Here is a 22,113-nt window from a genome sequence, read left to right as displayed (position 1 = left end):
AGGACCAGCTGGTGAAGGAGAGGAAGATTGTGACACCCCTCCTAGAGGCGCTGGCAGAGAGATCACACGACCCTGTCAGCGGCGTGAGACAAATGGCCATGAGGGGCCTGGGGAACGTGGCCACAGGAGCACCCAGAAAGGTGAGACAGCCTCTGGTGGGCTTTGAGCGCAAGCCGAGCTGGGGAGGAGTGCAGAGGTGCTCGAGGAGCCGAGGCAGGTGCAGGGCTGCACTGAAGCAATGCCCTGGCATCGGGGCTCTCCCCTGGGCTTGCTCTGGAAAGAGCTGCCACTGGCGCCGCAGCGGGGAGCAGCACTGAGAGACAAGAGCTCATGTGCATGTCGCTCTGCAGCTGCGGAGGCACTGGGCCACGGCGGTGAGAGCGCTGCTGGGGGGCCTGGAGGACGTGGGCAGCCCGGAGGTGTCTGCGGAGAGCCTGTTGGCTCTGACGAAGGTGCTGGGACGGCTGGAGGCGAGGGCCATGGGCTCTGCCTTTGAAGAGGTGGCCAGGAGCTGCCGGGCACTCTTTGGGGCGGTAAGTGGAGCCGCTGGCTCTACGTGGGCAGGCGGGAGCCCACGCGGGTTGCCGTCCCCTGCGGGCTGCTGTTGGCAGGGGGCAGCCGTCGCCTGTCACCCGCCCTGTGGGCAGTGGGTGCCGAGCAGTGTGTGCTAGCAGCCTGCCCGACGGTCTTTCTCGTCACAGGAGGAAGAGGAGCTGCGCTGCTCGGCCTTCGGCCTCTACGGCACCCTGGTCTCCTCTGCGTCGGGGAGGAGGTCTTTTTTTAGCAGGGAGGTGGAGGAGGCCTTTCCCAGCCTGGTGCTGCACCTTCGTGACCCGTCCCCGGCTGTGTGCAATGTAAGAGCTCCAGGCGCCCCACAGAAAGCCCCATGGAGCTGGCTGAGCCATAGGAGCACTTGCTCCCTTCCATGCGGGGTTGCAGGAGTCTCCACGGGCCCTGGGTGATGCTGCCCCCCCAGCAAGGTTCCTTCCTCAGTGCCAAGGCAGGTGCAGAGCATCCCCATGACAGGGCCTGGGGCTCTTTTGCAGGCCTGCAAGGTGACCCTGCACCTGTGCGCCCCATTTCTGGGGTCGAAGAGGCTGCGGAGGCGCCTCAACATCAGTGTTGGCCTGAGTGCAGAGGAGACACAGGACGAGGTCTGCAGACACCTGGTGAGTGAGCTGTGCACTGGGGCTGTGTCCCTGTGCTGGCCGTCCACCCCGTGACTCCCTCGTCATGGGGTCACCCCCGTACTGGCTATGGGTGGGCAGGTGATTGGGCAGAGGGGAGCAAAGGGGGCTGTTGGAGATGGGGATGAGCTCCTGCTGCCTGCACTGTGTGTTGTCGCAGGCCCAAGACTGCCCCGCGCTGTTCGAGCAGCTCCTGAGCGCATCCTGGAGCTGCTGCGTGGGAAGCCACCAGGCACCGCAGGCAGCAGCCGTCCATGTCCTGGGTGAGCAGCAGTGGGGGGCTGAGGCGCTGCTCCTGGGCGAGGCCCCGAGTTGGGTTCAAGGTCGGGCTCTGGGGCAGGTTGGGGCTGTGGCCATGCCCCCATGCCAGGCCTGCTCCAGGACACAGCGCCAGCCACGTGGCTACAGAAGTGGGGCCTGGCTAGCGAGGCGACCAGAGGTTCCGTGGGTGCCAAAAGCCAGGGGCCTTGGGGATGCGTGGCCCTAGGGGTGCATCAGGGAAGACACCCCAGCCGAGCACAGTGGGGCATCAGGGGCCTTGTGCCCACGCTGCTCCCCTCAACGTCGGTGTCTTTGCAGCTCACTTTAGGCCAGAACACGTCAAGGAGCCCTGTACTCAATGGGCAGTAGCTGCAGAGCTCTGCACCGGGGGAGGCCAGCAGTGCACAGCAGGAGGCAAATAAAGCTGTGTCCCTGTGGAGAGGCACTGTCTGTCCGTGTGGGGCTATGTGCGGTGCGGCAATGACCCTGGCCCTGCCTCCCTGGGAATGTGGGCCCTGCGTGGAGCTGCCTGGGGACAGTGGAGAGCAGAGGGACTGCAGGGGAGGAGGTTTGCAGGTACTGAGCTTAGGGGGCCACTGCCAGGTGCTTTGGGGCACCAGGGTCACTGGGAGCACTAGGAATAACCTGGGGGCCCTAGTGAAGGATCCCAAAGCAAAGCCAGCTCCGCTCTCCGTCGGCAGCAGCCTGTGGCAGCGGATGAGCAGATCTGCTGCCCTGCAGCCCTGCTCTGCTGCACTGCTGGCCTGGCACAGCTGCAGGCGCCAGGGAGAACCCCCTGCCGCACGGTTTGTTGGTGCCAGCAGCGCGCGGGCAGAGCTGCGCAGCCCCTCTGCAGCACCAGGAGGCTCCATCCTCGCCAGAAATGGGAACAAACCCACCCAGCCTGCCCCAGCTTCCCCCAAAGCACCCGCCAAGGACATTCTCTGCCAGCAGTTCCCTCCAGCCCCTTTCCCTCTTAGCACCCACAAGTTCCCACAACCCACGGTGGGGCTGGAAGGCCCAGCAGTGACTGGCTGTTGTCTCATGTGCCATTACACAGCAGTCAGAGGTGGCCCATCCACAGGCAGGCCCATCACTGCAGAGCACAGGGTGAAATAAAGCCCCCAGGCCACCAGCAGGCACTTCCAAACGCCGCTTTTAAACCTGCATCAACAAGTCCCCTGCTTGGGAATGGGAGGCTGCCACAGAAGCGCTTCCAAAAGGAAACTGCTCAGGTGCTTCCTCTTTCTCATTTGTGTTTTTGGGGAAACAGGCATTGGCACAGCAAAATATGTGTCTTTTAAAAGTAAGAGATCTAGTGCAGCTTTCCTCTTCCTTGCCCCGCTTGCTTGCAGACGACAGGCAGAGCAGGCAGAGCCCTGGCAAGAGCCCTGCAGCCGGGCTGCCCTGTTCCTGTGCCCGGGACACAGCGCTGCCGAGAGCAGCCCAGCCCAGCATGGAGGGGCTGCAGAGTTTCCCCGTCACAGGGCTGCTGGGAACTGAGCCACACATCTGCTGTCCCCCACGCACAGAGCTTTGGACATGCTTCTCTTTGGCACTCACTTCTTTTGCATCCTCCTGTCTGCTGGAAAGTTGAGAAGAAGATGATGGAGAAATTCAAAGAGGAGCAGAAAAGAAAAGAAAGCAAAAGCCATCACAAGGTAGAACCTGATCAACTCCAGAGTATTTCCATGACTCAAAGTAGCTTTTCCCATGCAGAGCAGATCAGATAGCTACGGGTAGAGAAGCTATGGGTAGGGAAGGTTGCGGGGAAGCTCTTTGAATCAAGAGCTTCTCTTCAGCTCAGCTACAAGGAAGTGTGGAAACATCATCAGGAATGACTTTCATTTCTCGAGAAGATGGAGCACAAAAGCACTGTGGGGGTTCCTTCCAGCGCAGCTGGTACCTTCTCACTGGCCTTGATGAGAGAGCAGTAGGACCAGTGCCATGAGCTGCCCAGACCTCCCCTCTGCAGGGATGGGCTCAACCCATTCCCTGTGGAAAAAGGCTGTTTTTCTCTGTTCTTCCTCTGTTCATTTATGTTAAGGCACATTTTACTGCCTTACAAATGGTAGGGAGGAACAGTAGATTCTAAGTGTCCCATGTGGGACTCAGAAAATCCCAGAATCCCAGGATTTTTGAAGTTGGAAGAGACCTCTAGAGATCATCTCCTGTCACAGGTGCATGACGTGGCACTTGCTTTTGTTGACCCTCAGGAGGTTCCTGTGTGCCCAACTTGCCCACCTGTCCAGGTCCCTCTGAAAGGCAGCGCAGCCCTCTGCTGTGTCGCCCACTCCCCCCAGTTTTGGATCACACGCAAACTTGAGCACTCTGTCCCATCTTCCAGGTCATTGATGAATAAGCTGAATAGCACTGGGCTAGAGCAGTGCTAGCCCCTGGGAGGCACCACTGACCACAGGCCTCCAACTAGACTCGGCCCCATTTATCACAACGCTGCGAGCTCTGCCATTCAGCCAGTTCCCAATCCACCTCCCTGACGTTGGCTTTCCTGCAGGACTCTGGCACTGCTCCTGTTCTCCATGACCTTTTGAAGATGATAGAGAGGGGCTGAGCAATAACGCCTGCCAATTTTCTCAGCGTCTGTGGGTGCATCCCGTCGGGGCCCATAGATTTGTTTGCCTAAATAATCCCTAAAGCAATACTCTTCAACCAGGGGAAGCTGTTCCTCCCTCCAGATTTTCTCTCTTGTTCTGAGCTCTCTAGTCCATGGGGACTGGCCTTAGCAGTGAAGGCTGAAGCAAAGTAGGCATTTAGTAAATCCAGCATCTCTTTAATCTCCATCAGCAAGACACCCACCCCATTCAGCAGTGGGCCCACATTTTCCCTCGTCTTCCTCTTGCTGCTGATGTATTTGTTATTGGTTGCCACAGAATGAGTGGTGGTGGGGGTGAGTGACACAGTGCACTTCACTCGTGCATTGAAAGAAATAGTAATAGGTTTTGTTCATATGGTCAATGGTTTCACGAGATTCTAAAGGCAAGGTAACTTATTATTTACTGCATGGGGTACAGGATATACAGAGAATTACCAAGGAAACCCTCACGTTGAGCCATGGGGTTTGGATTGGACCCCCTTGCTTTGCAAACTCTTTGTGAGAGGAGTCTGGATGCAGCTGGATGCAGTCTTAGTCCCAGACCTGATCAACAGTTTAGGACTAAGGAAAATTGTGCACAGTTATGTCAGTAAAGTTTACAAGTTCAAAAAGAGCTGCTACCGTCACTTACCATGAATGTGTCAGGATCTGGCAAGGATCTCTTTAACGCTGAGGAGCATCCTTGGGAGGTGTCTGTGCTCAAGGGGAGACCCTGGCATGCAGCCCGCTGCAATGCAAGGAAAGCTCAAGGGGTTTTGGGGCTGTCCCCATATTTATGGGAGAAGATGACTGACTGAGAGTCATTCTTTCATTTCAGAGCAATTCTGGCTGGTGTATGCACAATCAGCTTTATCTCCCCCCAGAAATGCAGCCATCAGGACCCTTAATAATGGTTAATACCTGAGTGGGGGAAGAAATCAGGGAGCTACCCACCAGGATCAGATATGTCACCGGTGATTAACACCTAAATAGGGCCATGTGTGAACAGTCAGGTTGAGCTGGGGAAGGAGCACACTGGTCACACTCTGCCCCATGACTATAGTCAAGTCATCTTATCCTCACAGAGTAGTGCTATGGTCACCTCTTGGCTCTGTGCCACAAATAGTGTATTGATAATTTTTGCACTTACAAGTCCATGGCAAGTAAACATTTTTTAACATGAAGTACTGCTATTATGTACAAATTTGTACCTTTTGGGTGGTTGAATTTGGGTTATTTGTTTGTCATAACTCGCATTTTTATATACAAAATATATGTAATACAGCTTATAGATTATAAGTAATAGAACTAATAGCTCTAGAGTTAGTAAAATGAATACAGCATTTCCATCAGTCGTCCTGCACACTGCTGCAAGAGAAAATAAAAACTTGTTTCGGTGGGGTGAGGCAGAACAGGTTACCCCATTGAAAAAGAAGGGAAAATCCATTGTGCCCTTTTTCTGTCTTTTGCACCACTGCTGTCAGTAGCTTCCCAGGCAAGTGGGCCATGAGCTTTACTTAGAGTCCTAGGCACAGCGCCGATGGATGGTAAATTGACCATCACAGGCTTTCCAGCTGTAATGTTTTTGGATATCCTCTTTTACCTGTAGGCTGAGCACTAAGCTCATCTTTCACAAAGAATGCTGGGCTTACAGGCCTTCCAGCAGGCCCATAACAATTATTTAATTGAGGGAGTACTTTGGGAAGTTGTCTGTCCCCTTGAGCCTTGTGTGGGTTGAGGCTCTTTTTTTAACAAGCCATTGGCTCTTTCCACCATCCCATTTGATTTGGGATAGTTTGGGGTGTGGAATACCCACTGAATTCCTTCTTGCTTTGCCCAATCTTGCACTTTTTTACATGAGAAATGTGAGCCGTTATCACTTTGGATAACAGGAGTAGGTAGATGTGGGAACCAAAACAATAGTCCTTGCACCACACTCCGCCCCTTGGCTTTCCTGCACTTAATTGCTGTAAGCAAGCCAGAGACCCCTTCCACTCCCGTGAGGAGGCCCATTGGTCTTCTTGGCCACGAGGGCACGTTGCTGACTCATGGGTAACTTGTGCACTGCCTTCATCTTCTTCTGTAGCTTCCTAACCAGTGATAATATTTAATGCAACAGTCTTTTATACCCATTTACCATTTACCCTTTTTGCTGAAGCATCTCTAAACCACATGTTTTCTGTTGGTGTTCCTTCAATGATGGATGGTACACTAAGAATTGCTGAAGGTTTAAGAGGTTCTTCCAATGCTAATGGATCTGTTTTTACAGGCATCTGCGATTTGGAAACCTTAGTATGCCCTTCAGTTAGCTGCATATTTTCTGCAGCTCCTGTTAGGTAGGCATACCATTTTGTGGTAGTGGGGTTTTGTGCAATTCCTTCTGGGGGAGCAGTCCCCTTTAGGACTCCTTCTAGTAAATGAAATGGTCCTCTAGTTTGCACAGGTTGTCCTTGATGTGTTTTCTCAACCTGTTTAACTGCTTGGACTAAGGATAAAAGTCCTTTTTCTCCCTTTCAGAACATTGTAGTTCCCTTTCTTTAAATGCGGTCAAGCTAAACAATAAATATCTTTTTGTTCCATCAAGGCCAGCCTGTAAGTAAGTTACAGTAAGTAAGAGTAAGTTACTGTAACTTAGTAACAATAAGTTACTTGCTGAAACCTTAGCAGCATGTTCAGTGCAACCCCATGCAACTATAAGAGGGTCGTGAGGGTGTTCTGGTCACAGTGACTGAAATTTTTCTATTTCTTCTGTCGGAGTTTTCACTACCGCTTTGTGTTCTAATTCCCACTTCTAGGGTTTGCCTTTCCTTAAGAGTGAATACAAAGGAGGAGCAGTGATAGAATATCCAGGTAGGTGCTTCTCCAATATCCTAAAGTTCCCATCAATCATTGTAATTCTTTCCTTGATCGGAGCATTTGCAGCTCTTCATTTTTTCTTAAGGAATCTGCAGGAATCCCTGTACTGCCAGCTATCCACCAAGGAAGGACAAGCTGCTGTACTCTTAAGAGATGTGAAACCAGAACAGTTCCCCCATTCTCCATTTACCTATGCTGAACATGAACACACTTTCAACCCCTCACTGAGATTTATAAATGACATCTTAGGAATGACACCTTATCCTTTAATCTCTTATATGTAGCCCTTAGCAAAGCCATATCAGCATTGAAGTATAGGAGAATAGAGCTTACATCTCCTTCAAAATCCAGGCCAGGCTTTTTTGTTGTTGTTTAAAAAAAAAAAATGAAATATTTACCCTTCCAGCAGTTTTTCTAGCATATGATGGAGAAGTGATCTCCAACAGAAGACATTTTTAAAGTTCCAGATTGAATTTCTCCAGAAGAGTGTGTTTGGAAAGAAATGTGTCATCTGCTAAGCCTGCAGAAGGAGGTCTGTCGTGCTGCTCAAGAGTTTCTTATGCAAGTTCTGGAGAGTTCTAACCAAGTTGATTTGTCACTGAAAATATTAGGTACGTGGAAAACTCGGTAAGAGAGATAAAAGAGAATGGATGGGGAATGCAAGAGGAGCAGTGAGAACAGTTGTAGGGAAAAGGGTTCTAAAGTGAATATACTGCTGTGAACAGAATAACTGTCCTTCCTTACGCCTGCAGTTTGTCTGTGCGAAGGGGTCTCTGCAAAGCCAAACTGAATTATCTAGCATAGGGAAGAAAAACAAGTAAACCTCTGTTACGCACCCACCTGAGGACCAAAAGAAACCCAAGTTTAGTATCAAGGAATCTCTTCTAGTTTTATAGATTTTTAGCTCATTTTACTTAACTTGTCTAAGTGTCCTTGTATAAGAGCTAAAAGGTAATTGGGATAGGTTCACAGAAGCTAATTTAAATTGTCCTGGCTTCCTCATCTTCAGTGGAAAGAACTAAGATCATTTTCTTTGCCTGGTATTTGGGACCTCTGCCAGCCATGTGCTGTTACTTTTGATAGCAGTTGATTGGTAATTAATTTGCGTGTGGTGGTAAACAAGATACTTTGGGCACAGAAGACATGCCTTATTTGTCATCATGGTCAATTAGTTTTACACTGTGCAGGGCAAGCAGTCTGATATCAAAAGCACTTTTCTTTGTTTAAGACCTTGACCTTTCCAGGCAAAACCTGTAAAGTATTTCACACTCTTTGCCTGTAGTTCAATTAGACTGCTCTTATTAGGAGTGAAATTTAAGTGATAAAAGTGGAGCACCTTTGAAATTATAGGTCAGAGTCAAGCCTGAATTTCACATGTGAGTATAGAAAATGATTTCTTCTAATTGTCTTACATGAGCTGCAATAAGGAGCCCAGCTGCTCTCTCTATTCAGGTGCAGTTTCCTTGACTTCTGGGGTCTCCGTTAGAAAAATCTGCAATTTGTTTGATTCACACGATGTTTTCCTCCAGACATCCTGATGTGTTTCCATGGGCTCACCCTGCAAGGCAGGCACACTTATCTCCCAGTGCATTATCAGGCCATTCCATGTATTTGCTTCTTGTTAACTAGAGGATAATTTACAGACTGTTATTATATGCAGAGAGAGAGATGTTTGAGTGAAGTGAAAACAGGCTTCAAACTAACCAAGTATGAACTAGTTGTTTATATAAGGACATTTTCATAGATTTGGAGCTTTCTGAAGCTGTAACATTGCCCATGCTAGCTATGGTTTCCTTGTAGCATTCTCAAAACTTGTTCTAGACAGGGCAGGCTAGATCTCAAACACGAACCTGCTCAGCTGGGGGAGCTGCAAGCTGAAGTTTTTGCCTTGCATTCACTCTGTAGCTTCAGGATTAGGGAAGAGCAGCAGCAACTTATACTTGCCATTTTGCTTGTCCGTCAGAGATGTGAATGTGGTCTGGAAGAGATACTCTAGCGCACTAGAAAGCAGGGAGCTGGCTCTTTGTTCAAGGCTTTGAAAGATTTTGATCTTTTTATTTGTTTTAGGCTGACAAAACACGTCCTTGGTTCTAGGTGTAGATTCATCTGTTTAATGTCCTCCAAGCTGAAAGTGGTGATTATCAGCTAAAACAGGGAATAAGGCAAGGGGTTCTTCAAAGAGACAGGAGTGTGTCCTTGAAGACTTTCTGCCTTCCACAGAAAGCTTGTTAAGCTTTGCTTTGGAGGGATGGGAAGCTGCTATTTTTTTAGCAGTGCTTTACTAGTGTCTCTACAGTCACACAAAGGAATTAATGCATTTCTCTAAAGTACCTTATTCTGATATTGTACGTTCATGAGTAACAGCTTAGGCTTCAGCTTCTGTTGCGTAGAAGTGCTGAATGTTTGGTGCAAACTCCATATGTTTGTGTGTGTTTCAGATTCTAAAAGCCTGCAAGTCTCAGAAGTCTTCGTCTTTGACATAATATTCCCTCTTTTTCATAAGGCACTCTGAAGAAAGTATATCTAGACTGTATGGACACTTAAATTTCATCTTCTTCATAAAGTATTGCTCCCATCACTATGGTAGCTTTCATGGCATTGAGTTCTGTCACTTGGAAAGTCCTTTTTCAGCATAATTATGTTTTGGTTGCTGCTGTAGCAGATGCCAACAGCCATGCTTCTCGTGTTGGCCTGCCTAACAGCATGCTTCCCAATTAATTTGGCACATTCAGTCTAATGCTTTTTTCTGTACTGCAGCCCTGGACTTGCAGTCTTGGAGATGGAGTTTTGGGAGGCTCCTCCTGGGAGAATAGCTCCTACTTGCCTCCTCACCCACAGAATAGAGGCCCCTGAATCCATCATTGATCTGATTGGAGCTGCTTCTTCCTGTTCTGATTCTCGTCTGTGGATGGTTGCCTCCAAGTTCAGCTCAGCTCTGGAAGGAACCAGGGTAGAAGTGGACTAGGAAATATCAGGCACTCTGCTAGGTGGGAAAGGGGAGATAGTGACAAAGGACTTGGGAAGGGATGAGATGCTTAGTGCCTTTTTTGCCTCTGTCTTCTCTGGCAAGACTGGCCTTCAGCAATCTCACCTTCAAATCTCCAGCCAAGCTTTCTTTGCTAGTATAAAGCCCAGCAGAACACCAATGCCCTCCTCAGCCCACAAAATCTCTTGGCTCCAGCTAAACCTTGTGCCCACGCGTACAACCCTTAGCTCTGCCTTTCTGCCAAGTAAAGGAGATAGTGTCCAAAGTGTTGCAGAAGACGAGGTAGACCACATGCTCTGCCCTCCCCTCATCTACCCAGACATCATGGAGGGCTCTCAAGAGTGGTTAAGCATGGTTTCCCCTTGTGGATGCGTGTCACTACCCTGAGCTCCTTCTTCCCAGGCTGGAGCTGGCATGCCCATGGAGCCGCCGGGTGCCCCGGGGCTTCTGCGGGGCTGCAGGTGAGGCTGCTGGGCCTGCTGTTGCCAATGGCAGTGCCTTGCCTGGCAGAAGCAGGTCCTGCAGCCAGAGCATCTGCGCAGGCAGTGCGGGGCAGAGTGCTCAGGGAGGCATCACTGCTGCCATGAGCAGGGCCAGGAGCAGGGGGCCTTCCTGCCGCTCCATCCCAGTGTCCCCTGTCTGTGCGACTGTTGAGATCAAGGGAAGGGTGAGATTGGGGAAGAAGAATCACTCGACTCCTGCTTTACAGCACACAAGTGTTTATTGCACATTTACTGCACTGAGCCCCGGTCAGAGGGACACCAGGCTCAGCGCGGGGCTGGTTAGCGGTGTCTCTGCCCCGCGCTGAGCTCTCCGGTGTCCCGCTGCTCCTCCTGGCCTGGCAGCTCCATCAACTTCAACAGGACCAAGGCCAGGAGGAGCCCGGGAGGCCCCCATGAGCTCCGGGCCTCCCCCAAGTCTCTGTGTCTGAGCTCAACTCTGAGCTCGGCTGTTCAGCCACTTCTCAGGCCATCTTCTGGCTGCTCGTCTCGCCCGCGCTTCCTGAGGTGGCCGAGAATCGTTGTTATGGGAGCCCGTGTGCAGGGAGGGGTCACTGTTGGCAGGGCCAGGAGCAGGGGGCTTCCTGTGGCTCTGTGCTGGTGCTCCCTGCCTGGCTGTCTGGCGAAGGTGAGAAGTTTTGAGGGCAGAGGAGAGGCCCAGGGAGAGGCACTGGTGTCCTGCACCTCTCCCTGATGACGAGGGCCTCGTGTTCTCCATCGCGGTGCACAGATGTTTTTTGCACCGCCCAAGGGGACAGGGCACCAAGAGGCCCAGGGAGAGGCACTGATGGGCTGCGCCTCTCCCAGATGACACGGGCCTCAGGTACCCTGCTGTGGTGCACAGATGTTTTGTGCACCGCCCAAGGGGACAGGGCACCAGGAGGCCCAGGGAGAGGCACTGATGGGCTGCGCCTCTCCCAGATGACACGGGCCTCAGGTACCCTGTTGCGGGGCACAGATGTTCACCCCAGGGGGACAGGGGCGCCGGGCCGGTGGGCACTGCTCAGCACAGCCTCTGTACAGGGGCTGTGCTTCACAGCGTCCCCCTGGTGTCATGGGCGGCCCGGCGGTCCCTGCGCCCTCTCCTCCTCCTCAGGGCGGCGATGCGGCGGCGGAGCCCCCTGCCCAGTGCCCGCCAGCCCCCGCAGGAGCAGCCGGGGCAGAGCAGGGAGCGAAGCGCCACTCGCCAGCCGGAGCCGGCTGCAGGAGGGGAGGGAGCCTCCGTGTCCCCGGAGTCCACCGTTTCCCAGCGCTGCGGCGCTGGGACAGTGGAGGGCTCCTCGCTCCCCGAGCTGCTGGAAGGCTCGGGCTGCGGTGGAGACCCAGATGGGCTGGTCTCCACCACCAGGATGGGTGCCCAGAGGCGCTGCAGGATGGATTTGCGCGCCGCAGTTGGGGGCCAATCCAGGTGGGGCTCCCTGGGGATGAAGCCAAGGAGTTCCTTGCCCGGCCCCAGGAACACCACCTGGCTGGCCCCGAACTGTACACGGCGGCGAGGTGGGGAAGGGCCATGAGGCTCCCTGGTCACCCCGCCGTCCGTGCCTGGGCACCTGGGAGGGAGAAGGCAGGTCAGGAGGGGGCCGGGGCTGCCCAGTGTCCCCAGCAGGAGGCCCTGGCGCTGGCGGGTCCAAGGGAATCCATCCCAACTCTTGGCCTCCTGGCCCACCCTGCTCCTGCTCGTGGGACCAAGCCAGCGCCTCAGGGCAGCCCCGGCAGGGCCAGGGTCCACTTACCCTTCCAGCCCCCTCCCAGCAGGCTCCTCTGGGAGCTCAAAGGGGAACACGGAGACTGTGGGAGAGAAGGCAAGAGGCCGTCAGCGCCATGGGGCAGCACCTGCGCAACCCCAGCCAGCAGAGGGGTGGGCGCTGGCAGCCGGGGTGCTGGCCAGGAGCCACTACCGTGGCTACGCTCAGGACAGGGCCGCTCACCTCCAGGGATGAACATCATGGCCATCCAAAAAGACGCCAGGACACGGCAGGCCGAGGGGATGCCCAGGATGGTAAGGAGCATGAGGCTCAGGGCCACAAGCTGGCACGCGGCTCGCACGCGAGAGTCCATGTCACCGAGGTGACAGGGCCTCGCGTGCGGCCGGCGCCAAGCTCTTCACCCAAGACCTGTTTGCAGAGGAAAACACGGCCCAGCTCATGTTAGTGGCCCCAGCAGTGACCCGCAAGCCCAGCCCCAGATTGGGCAGCGGCACCACAGCCCTGCCCAGCTGCCTTCCCACCCACTGCACCCGCTCCTGGCCCCAGCCCCTCTGCTCTGGGCTCACCCTCGCGCCTGGCGTCCGCAGCAGAATAAAACCCAATAATAAAATCAGCTCAAGGCCGACGAGAGGATATCTGGGAAGAGAAGGGCACCCTGTACTCACTCCATGTGCCCTCCCTGGCACCAGGCAGCAGCTGGGGGCCCTTGGGAGGTCACTGAGCAAAGGGAGGCTGGAGAGGGGGCCCTGGAGTGGCTCTTACCCCGCAGCCTCACTCCTTGACCACAAGGTCAAGTCTTTGCCTGTTCGCAAACGGGCAAAGTGACCCAAGGCCACCCCAGCACCACCTTTATAACAGGCCTGGGATTGTGATGCAATAGTGGTGTCACAGCAACAGCCCTGGGCCACACGGCAGGGGTTCTGATGCGATGCCGACATCATGGCAACATCCCTGACTCTGGTGCCACCCGAGGGCTTGGAATGTTGTGTGATGCTGACGTCCCGGCAACATCCCTGGGCGTAGTGATGCCCCTGTGCTGTGCTGACACTGTCATCACCCAAACACCAACACTGCCCAGCACTGCAAGGAGAAGCCCAAGGCAGCTCTGGCAGCAGATCCCCAGCAGCACCTAAGATCGGTCACGGCCAAGCCCATGGGCAGGCTGCAGCCTTTGCCTGGCAATGATGGACTCTGGTGTCCTGGTCTTGCAGGGAAAGGCAGCACGGATGTGTCTCCAAATGCTTTGCTTCCCAAAAAGACCTTGTGCCCATCAGCACTGTCTCTTCTTGCAGACTCTATCTAAGGAATGACTTGCAGGCAGGAAAATGATGCACTCAATATCCACCTCCCAGTCCTCCCTGGCCCAGTAGTTACTGTGAGTGCGCATGATCACAGATTCACTGAATTAAGTGGAGAGCAGAGGAAGCGTGTGTGTGATGCAGAGGATAACCCTGGGGTAAAGGAGGTGTGAAAAGTCAAAACACAAGCACAAAGTTAGTTGGGTCTTTCTGTACTTTCATTGCATATTATTTTCTCTTCTACAACTCAATATATGTGCCTTGAACATTGCCTTAGAGTACAATAAGAGCGGTTATGTAGACCGTTACTTTTGCAGCATAAAATAATCTTTTAAAAACTGCAATCCAGTAAACAAAGCCCTAGGAGATAAACATCCTTTACAACTGTCAAACTCTGAGCAAATGCTCATTTTTTTCATTGCTGCAAAGTATGCCTTATTCTGAGAAAGGAGAGAGAATAGCCAGTATCATGCCTAATATTTGAATGATCTGTTTGCAAGAACAGATATTGATGTAACCTTAAAGAAAAATGGTTGAGGGCTAAAAGATAATAAACAAACGTGCTGAAATACCAAGCACTACGTCTAACCCTACAGCTCAAGGGCTGTAAATTAATGGCATACTTTTTCAACATAGCAATGAACTACAAAAATTCTGCAGGCTCTTACTCCTTGCAAGGCCAACACATCTCTGAAACTTAAGTGACCTTTTGCCAAGTAAGACTGATCTTGGAAACACAAGAGTGTTTCAAATCCTGCTTCTGGAAGGGTCCGTGTGAAACCTTTTGTAATGACATTTCAGTTTTGGTGGTAACGCTGACTGTCATTTTTACTGGCTCAAAGCAAAACCAAACATAGTTAACTAAATCTCTTGTAGTGAATTCTATCAGCTAGATAAGACATGCAGCACGTAATGCACAGAACATTTGCTGATTGTGGATGTAGTCCAAGAATGTGAGGCCAGCTCATCTTTTTTGGTTAAAAGCTCTGATCAGGACAGTTCCGTCTCTGCATAAGGAGACTATCATTACGTCACAGATTGGTTCACCTCTGTTCCCATTATTCAGGCTTATGCATGCAGTAAAAAGTTTATACAATGCATGCTGGAAATTGGTGGATGAATTCCTACTGATTTCCATTAGATTGTGCCATAATATGGGGCCTTGTGTTTTATTGCATTGCCTTAGCACTTGGTCATCAGTACTGAAGTGTCTCCAAATAAAAACTAAGGAGCCTTGGCAATTTTTTTTCTTGTATGACTCATAAACAGCTGCATATAAAAATGAGAATATCAGACAAAGGTAAGTTCTTATATCATTTATACCTCCTTAATTATCTTTGCCAGAAGATAATTAAAACCAAAGTTATCATTGCTTTTAATTAAGCAAACATCCTTAGAATGGCAAGACGTGCTGCCTTGTGTTTATCCCTGCTGGAAATGTTTATTTCTATTGAGAAATTTTATTATGAAATATCAGGAGAAAGGAAGGAGAGTAGAGGCTTCAAATATCCTGGCTCCTGGTCCTGTATATTATGTTTTCCAAACTGTGCCTTCAAGGTGAGCAGTCAAGATAAGCCACTCCTCTGCAGCCCACCTAATTTGTTTTTCCATCATTTCCTTAACTTGGCTTACATGCAATAATCATTATAATGCAAGTAACACCGCTGGGAAAATCATTTCTTCCTCACTGAATAGAATATAACTTATACTACACTTGAATCATAATTGGCCTTGTGTTTATTTCACAGACTTGCGGTCAACCTATGACTTCTCTAGCTGAGGGAGTTCTGTGTCTTCTGGCAAAGATCCTGCTTGTTACAAAATCTTCTTCTCATTAAATGTAATTAAAAACACTTAGGAATCTGAACTGATTTTTTAATGTCAGATGTTCAATATTATGTTCCTGAAGATTTAAGAAGTTTCTGAATATTTATTAGGAAGGTGGAAGCCTATTCTAGACAGGCTTTGAACTGTGCTCCTTGCTAGAGTAACTGAACGACTTTCCACAATACATTTGTCATATCTTCTATTATTATAAGGTTATTATTCCCTTCCACTGTTTCTCTATAATTCAGCTACAACAATGGAAATGACTCTTATGTGCTATATATGAGCATCAAGCCCGTATAAATGATGTCAGCTATTCAGCCAGAGGACGAACAGTAGTTGACAGAGGTTTTCAGTACCCTGCATTGCACTCACACCTCTGGGATGTCATGCAGCGTGCCAGAAACATCTTCAACTACACTCTATTTGATTAAATATATTCAGGGCTGGTGGATTGCACTTAGCTTACTTTTAATGAGAAAGTGCTATCTGAGGCAAAAAAAAAAAGCGGGTTTTTAAATTTGTTTTTGTTTTGTTTTATTCATTTCAGTGATTTAGTTTCCTATGGAGTGCTTATGCTCCTGAGCTAATGCTCAGGGTGTTTGAGATAAAACCCCATTGTGAGGGGAGCTCATGGGTTTCTTTTTCTCTGATGAGCCGTATAAACCCTCTGCATGCAGCAGACTCAGGAAAGACATGGGTTGGTCACCTTGAGTCCAAGAGAGACTTGAAAACCTGTTTATCACTGGAATACGGTTTTCCTCAGTTTCGGTATTGGGGGAGGAGACCATTATTAAGCACTTTTTGAAATAAAGTCCTCCCTTTGTTTCCCAGAGGCAGCTGGGGATACTCGTTTTTTTTATTCCTCCCTTTTAGGGTGTCTCTGTGCTGTAACTTTGCACTTTGCTATGAAGCTCCAGCTGAGGTCTTGCCGGGAGCAGCCGTGCACCTCAGTGCCTGGGGGAAGGCGTTTGCAGAGCTGGGCTCCTGCTGCTGAAACCTGCCAGCCCTGCTCCAGCAGAACTGCATGTAAATTAGTAAGTGGAATTAAAACAGCCATGAAAAGCTACAATAGCTTTAAACCATACACCAGGGGTCCTCAAACTATGGCCCACGGGCTGGATATGGGCCAGATATGGGCCGGAGAGCCAAGAGCAACTGTCTAGAGGTCATCTTGACCCTTCGCTACATCTCAATAATCTCAGGCCATACCACAACCACCCAGCGCTTCCATCTGTGCTTCCTACAATCTCCAGACTTTCCAACAGCACAAAAGGTGCCAGCACAACAGCACATGCCATACATCCTGAGGTTGCACGCAGTGATAGCAAAAAGATTCACACTGATCAAACCACCTTTCCCTGGATGGCCAGTCACTTACCCATTGGCAAGCATATCCAGTGCAGATACATGCAGCTTCTCCCGCTCAGTCGCTGCCTGTGATTTTGCCTGCCTCATCATCTTTCTCACTGCACTGTCCAGCTCTTTGTGGAGCCGCGCTCAACTTGCAGTGCCAAGCAGCTCCAAACCATTAGCCATGGCATGTAGGTGAAAGGAGTCCCAGGCTTTAAGGCATCATCCAGTAGAATCACGCTGAAGAAGTAGAGGTTACACCCATTAAAACTTGGATCTGCTGCTTTTAACTTGGAGAGACATCCCTCCATAAATCCTAGAGTCTCCTTATTGGTCCAGGTTGCATACTGTAACAGAGAAAGACAATTGCTAGAAAGCAGATGATGCTGAACTTCTTTTCATTCACACAAGCAAGTCAAGCTCAAAAGTAAGCAAGCCAAAAGAGGAAAAGAGAAACTCTATTTTCAGGTAAGAGTTAGCTTAGTAGGATGATGGAGATCCTGGCTTCTTTAAGGCAAGCCGGCAAGTGGAAGAACTTACATTCTAGGGGTTATGCAGTTTATGTCTAGTGGTAGATTTTCCAGTGTTGAGTAGAAAGAGCTGACTGGCTGGAGGTTTGCCCTGCAGCTGGAGTATTTAGCATAGCTCTCTGAAAGAAAGATTATTATTATTATTATTATTATTTATTTGCTCTCTACTAATGGCTGGCATTAGTAGCCATGTGGCAGATGGCTTCTGAGGTTTCCCCTTCTCTTCTCAGACAGCCACTTTAATTCACAAGCCTTGCATGAAGGTCACATCTGGGAGTCCACAAGCTTCTGGTTACATTTGGATGAAATTGCTTAAAAGACTCACATATTGCTGGGAAGAACAAGGGACACCTGTGCATGCACACATGCACAGGCCTTGCTGAAGCCTTCTTTCCTGAAGATTCTCATGTAAAAATAGCTTTTTTCTAATCTTTTGGTTGATAAGAAATTTAAAGAATGAATGCAGTTGTTCATACACAAGGCCCTTCATTTCACGAGCTTTCACTTTTTTCTCATTTTTTACCTTTAGGTGTGTTTCCACCGTGGTTAAAAAAAGGAGCAAGAAAAAGCTGGGAGGAAAATGTGAAGAGCCATCTAAAACCCTTATGGAGTAACAATCATACAGGAGAATCAATTAAATAGAGTTAGCAGTGGTGAAAGAGGAGACGCACTTTAGAAGGTAGAAGATTTCCCCATGTTATGAACCTTGTAAGCCCAGAACCATCCTGAATGCAATACAATGCAATGTTGGCCTAGTCACCTCTTCACAAGTAGTGACACAGCAAAAGAAAAGCGTGCTTTGCTTCTGATGAAATCAAGACCACAGGTAGCACACAGGCCCCATAATCTGACACATAAATCCGCCAAGTGCCTGCATTTAAGCCAGCTACTAACTGCCCCCCGGACCGGTGCACAGTCCTTATGTAAAGGAAGAACATGCACATCCCATCAAGGTAAAATGCAATAAAACCCGCATTTGGGGCTCACAAACAGAAAAATACATGGGAAAAAGGTGCTTTATCTTGTTAGATGAGGAAGGCAGGATATTGTATTTCACACTTATTTTACTCTGTGCTATGTACTTTTCAAATAAATGCTCCTCCATGTTTAACTTCATTAGTCGTTCTTGCCTAAATTGGGTAGTAAGTTTTAAGGACTTCTTAGCACTCAGACACTTGCTTTGGACTATGTTCTGGTTTTCTCCTGAATTTTGGTCTTGTATGCACCTCAGTGGTACTTTCCCATCATGGGAGCTGATACCTCTTTTACATAGACAATGACTAGAGAATAAGACTATGAGGGGTAATCTTGCCTCTGCCAAAGAGGGTATGAGCAGGTCTACGCTAATCTATACTGAGAGAGGACTAAAAAAGGTGAGTGCTCTAAAAATGCTGATAAAGCCTTTGCTCCTCAAAGCATTAGGCATAAAAGACAAGAGGATCATTTATTGTGCTTTGGCCTGGCACACTGAAAATAGGACTTCTTAACACTGCATTTACATTTGTATGTGTGTGAAACTGATACACATTTTACTTTTGCAGCTCATTGATGCTAGACTCTAAAATGGTATAAATAGGATAAAATGGCCTTTCCGGAGAATGCTGCTTGTCAAAGAAAGCTACAAGGGCAGGTTAATGGAAGCATTTCTTTTACCCTGAAAGGCATAAATGCCGTTGCTTGACGGCCTCACATTTAAGAAGGGAAAGGCAAATGAAGATATACAAAGACATACAACAACTAGTTGTATTGCAGGAAGAAGACAAAGCTCATCACATATGAAAAAAGGGTCATCAATCTCTTCCACTCTTAAAAAGAAATTAAGTAGTTCTGTTCCTCTTCATAGCCGTGTCATATGCAAGAGATAAAACATAACTGTTCTTTTCCAGCACTCATGAGGATTCAACCGGACAAGTTAGTCCTCCTGCACCGCTAGTTCCCCAGCACTAGTCTTGTCCTAACCTTGCATCTGCCCCAAACATTTATTCCAAAATAAATCTGCACAGCCTCCTTCTCCAAGCAAGCCCCTGCTCCCATAGGGCAAATACAGAGACTCCAGGAAAAGGAAAAAAAGCAGAAAAGGAGACCACATGGCAACACACCCTTACCAATCCTTAGTGAAGGAGTCAACTCTCCAACAGGGATCCACCAGGGCAGGAGAACCAAGTGCAAAACCTCCTTTCTTGTCCTCTGGCTGTTTCCCTGGGAAAAACACAGAGCAAAACCCTTTGGTCAGTAACTGGCACACCAGCACAATGTCTTTTTAAAGATATCTTTTAGCTTTTGATTAAAAAGAAAATTCAACAAAGGACACATGTATACTCACAAGCCTTTCTGCAGGGCTTACTGTCTGTCCTGGCCTTAAGTGGCATAGCTGATGCTTTTCCTTCTGGCCCATTCCAGACAGGGAGTCACAGGATGCGCGCAGCAGCTCCCCAGTTCTTTGTGGCGCACGGAGGATAGTTTGCTTTCTTTGGGGAGCGGGGGAAGCGTTTCTGGGCAGAGGTGGTTGGAGCTCATCAAAGGGGATGCTGCCACTTTCAAAGCTCAGAGCTGGACTACAATTAGTATTAGCAATCCCATCTCTGTCTCTTTTTTTTGGAAAGAGACAACAGGATTCCTCTCTTGCAGATCCAAACTGCCCTGTCCACTGGGATCAAGCTGCACTACCTGACTTGGGATATTAGGCAGCTTTTTCCCTTCCTTTGCCATTCCAATGAAAAGGCATGCTAGGAAGGGGGTCACTGTTTCAGTGAAGACATCACTAGGGTTAGCTAGTAAAATGTGACAACAATTACTTTCTTTGTTTTGGATGCATGTGCTAGAGATCTAGAGAACTTCCAAAGAGCTTCTGAAAAAAAGGTGACAAACTCTTGTGGACTTCACCTGTCTTTTTAAGCATCGCTCTACATGCAAAGACACAAATTTAGGACTCCAGAGTCCACTGATACAAGTGTCATCATCATGAAGCACTTGGGCTCAGAAGCAGCCCTGGCTGCGTTGACCAGAAGAAAGCCAAACAAGAGCACTCCTCTCATGCTTCTCAAGGGATCAGCTTTGGCCTGGAAAGCTAGAGAAAACGAAGGTCTCCATACTCTAGAGTTGACTGCCTCCACTGTCACACACATCACACACCTCAGCACAGCCTGTAGCCTCAAAGAATGGCAGACAGAAAGCATTATTGTCACTAGGATTGAAAAATATTTGCAGCGCTCTGTGAATGAAGTTACGCTGGGAGTCCTATGAGCAACAGGAGTGCCACTTCCTACGGGTGTAAACTCCAGAGCTGCTCCTCTTCTTCTGCTTTGTGCTGCACATTTTGCTTTACTCTCACTCCCCTCTTCAAGACTCTTGGATTAAGGTTTTCTGTGTGGAATGCCAGTATCTTGTTCTGTCTGTGTGTGTGCTCTCTATGTCGGTTCTTCCCAGTTAGGTATCCCTCCCCTTTTTTTTCATATGTACTTAGAAAAGCATTTTTTCCACATTGTGTCAGGTATTTCACACCTCTTGATTAATTGGCATGCTGATCTAAGAAAAACATCTCTCTTCTTGTCAAGTGAGTGCCTTTTCATAGAAAAAGGGAAGGTAACTGTAGCTAGAAGTGGCAATGCTAGACACAATTCATTTAAAAAAGAGTGTCTATGAGACAGAGAATATTTTCCTTCCTTCAGAAGAGCAGCCCTGCTTTGATGACACGGCTGTTGCAGTGTGTGAATCTCTAAGCCCTTTATTCTCATAAACCTTTCGCCTAGTGTAGAGTGTGGAAAGTACATGTCAGACATGGGTAGCACCAGTTGCAAAAGTGCTGTGAATTCCCCCGTCTTTGTTTAAGAGACCAAGTAGAATCAGGAGTTGATAGGCCTGTAGTCTTCACTAGCTCTTGATGCTGTGCTTCAAGTTCTACCTCTCATGTACAAAGCAGACATGAGTGCCACCAAGGCAGTGTGCTTTTCTGGCAGCAGATGGCTCTTTGTGCAGCGTGGCTCCTTGGGAACGTCTTCCCTGGCAGTCCTTATCCAAGTGCCAGCACAGCCACCTTTCCCTTGCGTGTCACTGCCATACTTGTGAAGACAGTGGCTTTTACTGATCATATAGGAATTTTACAAGCTGTGAGGAGAGAAACATTTTTAATCTGTATCTTTAGCCCGTACTTGCCTCATCCAAGGGAAACCAATTATTTTGGAGCCGCTATCGGAAAGAAAGTTTGGCCGAATGTCATTATGGAGCAAAGGCAAAAGATACCACTCACCCACCTGTAAATATGTGCTACCTTATCTACACTGCAAACTCTGGCAGAGAACTGATCATGAATAGGTTGTAGCAAAAACCATAGCTGTTCCCAATGGAATAGGCATCATTTAATGGCAGTGTGAAAACTACTAGGACAATGATGACATCTTTTAGAAAAACAAGAACTTTCTCTTTAGGTTTGGCCCTCTCAACCTCACTGCAATTGCATCAGCTTCTAAAAGCTTATACTGCTTCCTGCCTTTGAGCTTGGCAAGCTTACAGTGCATTGCCCTCCTCTCATCAGCATTCACCGTTGCTCTATCCCACTTCATTTCACAAGAGTTAACCGAGTTAACCGTGCCATGCCCTCTACAGCTGCCTTTTCAATAGAGAATTATCTATTCAGACACCAAAAAACAGGTAGACGAAGACATCTCATACCTTTTCCATAAAATAGAAAGCCCAGTGCCAGTAATTACGACAAGCAAGCATATCACTGTTCTGGCAGGGAAAATATATATATATATATATATATTTAAAAGATAATTTCCCATTTTAAATCTATCCAGTCAGCCTTTTTTCCAGTCAATAAAAGCAAGTACTTCATGAGAGAGAATGGACAAAACTTTACACCAGGTGCCCACCATAACTTCTCCCATGATATGTTGGCTTTCTGTGGCTATTTAAAGAGATTCCTCAAAAACAATGCTTTCCCCACATCATTTTCCAGAGAGGGACTGCATTTCCATGCATCACATTATTTCATCCTTTTGGGTCATTTCTTTTTCG

At 48.8% G+C, this 22,113-nt stretch overlaps 1 protein-coding gene across 1 annotated transcript; it reads left to right on the top strand.

Annotated features, from left to right (window-relative positions):
* Window positions 1–92: 92 nt before the first annotated feature.
* On the top strand, window positions 93–1,626 carry LOC148590205 (protein maestro-like; the record flags this gene model as incomplete). The annotated part of the gene is made up of 6 exons (XM_088539316.1): window positions 93–140; window positions 351–533; window positions 702–854; window positions 1,047–1,169; window positions 1,348–1,450; window positions 1,558–1,626. Coding segments are annotated over exons 1-6 (679 nt in total), but the record flags the coding sequence as incomplete, so codon positions are not given.
* Window positions 1,627–22,113: the final 20,487 nt, after the last annotated feature.

The sequence above is a fragment of the Tinamus guttatus genome, unplaced genomic scaffold (genome assembly GCF_059628265.1).
Source record: "Tinamus guttatus ecotype Peru unplaced genomic scaffold, ASM5962826v1 Tinamus_guttatus_pri_ptg001596l, whole genome shotgun sequence".
NCBI classification, from domain to species: Eukaryota; Metazoa; Chordata; class Aves; order Tinamiformes; family Tinamidae; genus Tinamus; species Tinamus guttatus.
This window is presented reverse-complemented; position numbering and strand designations above follow the sequence as displayed.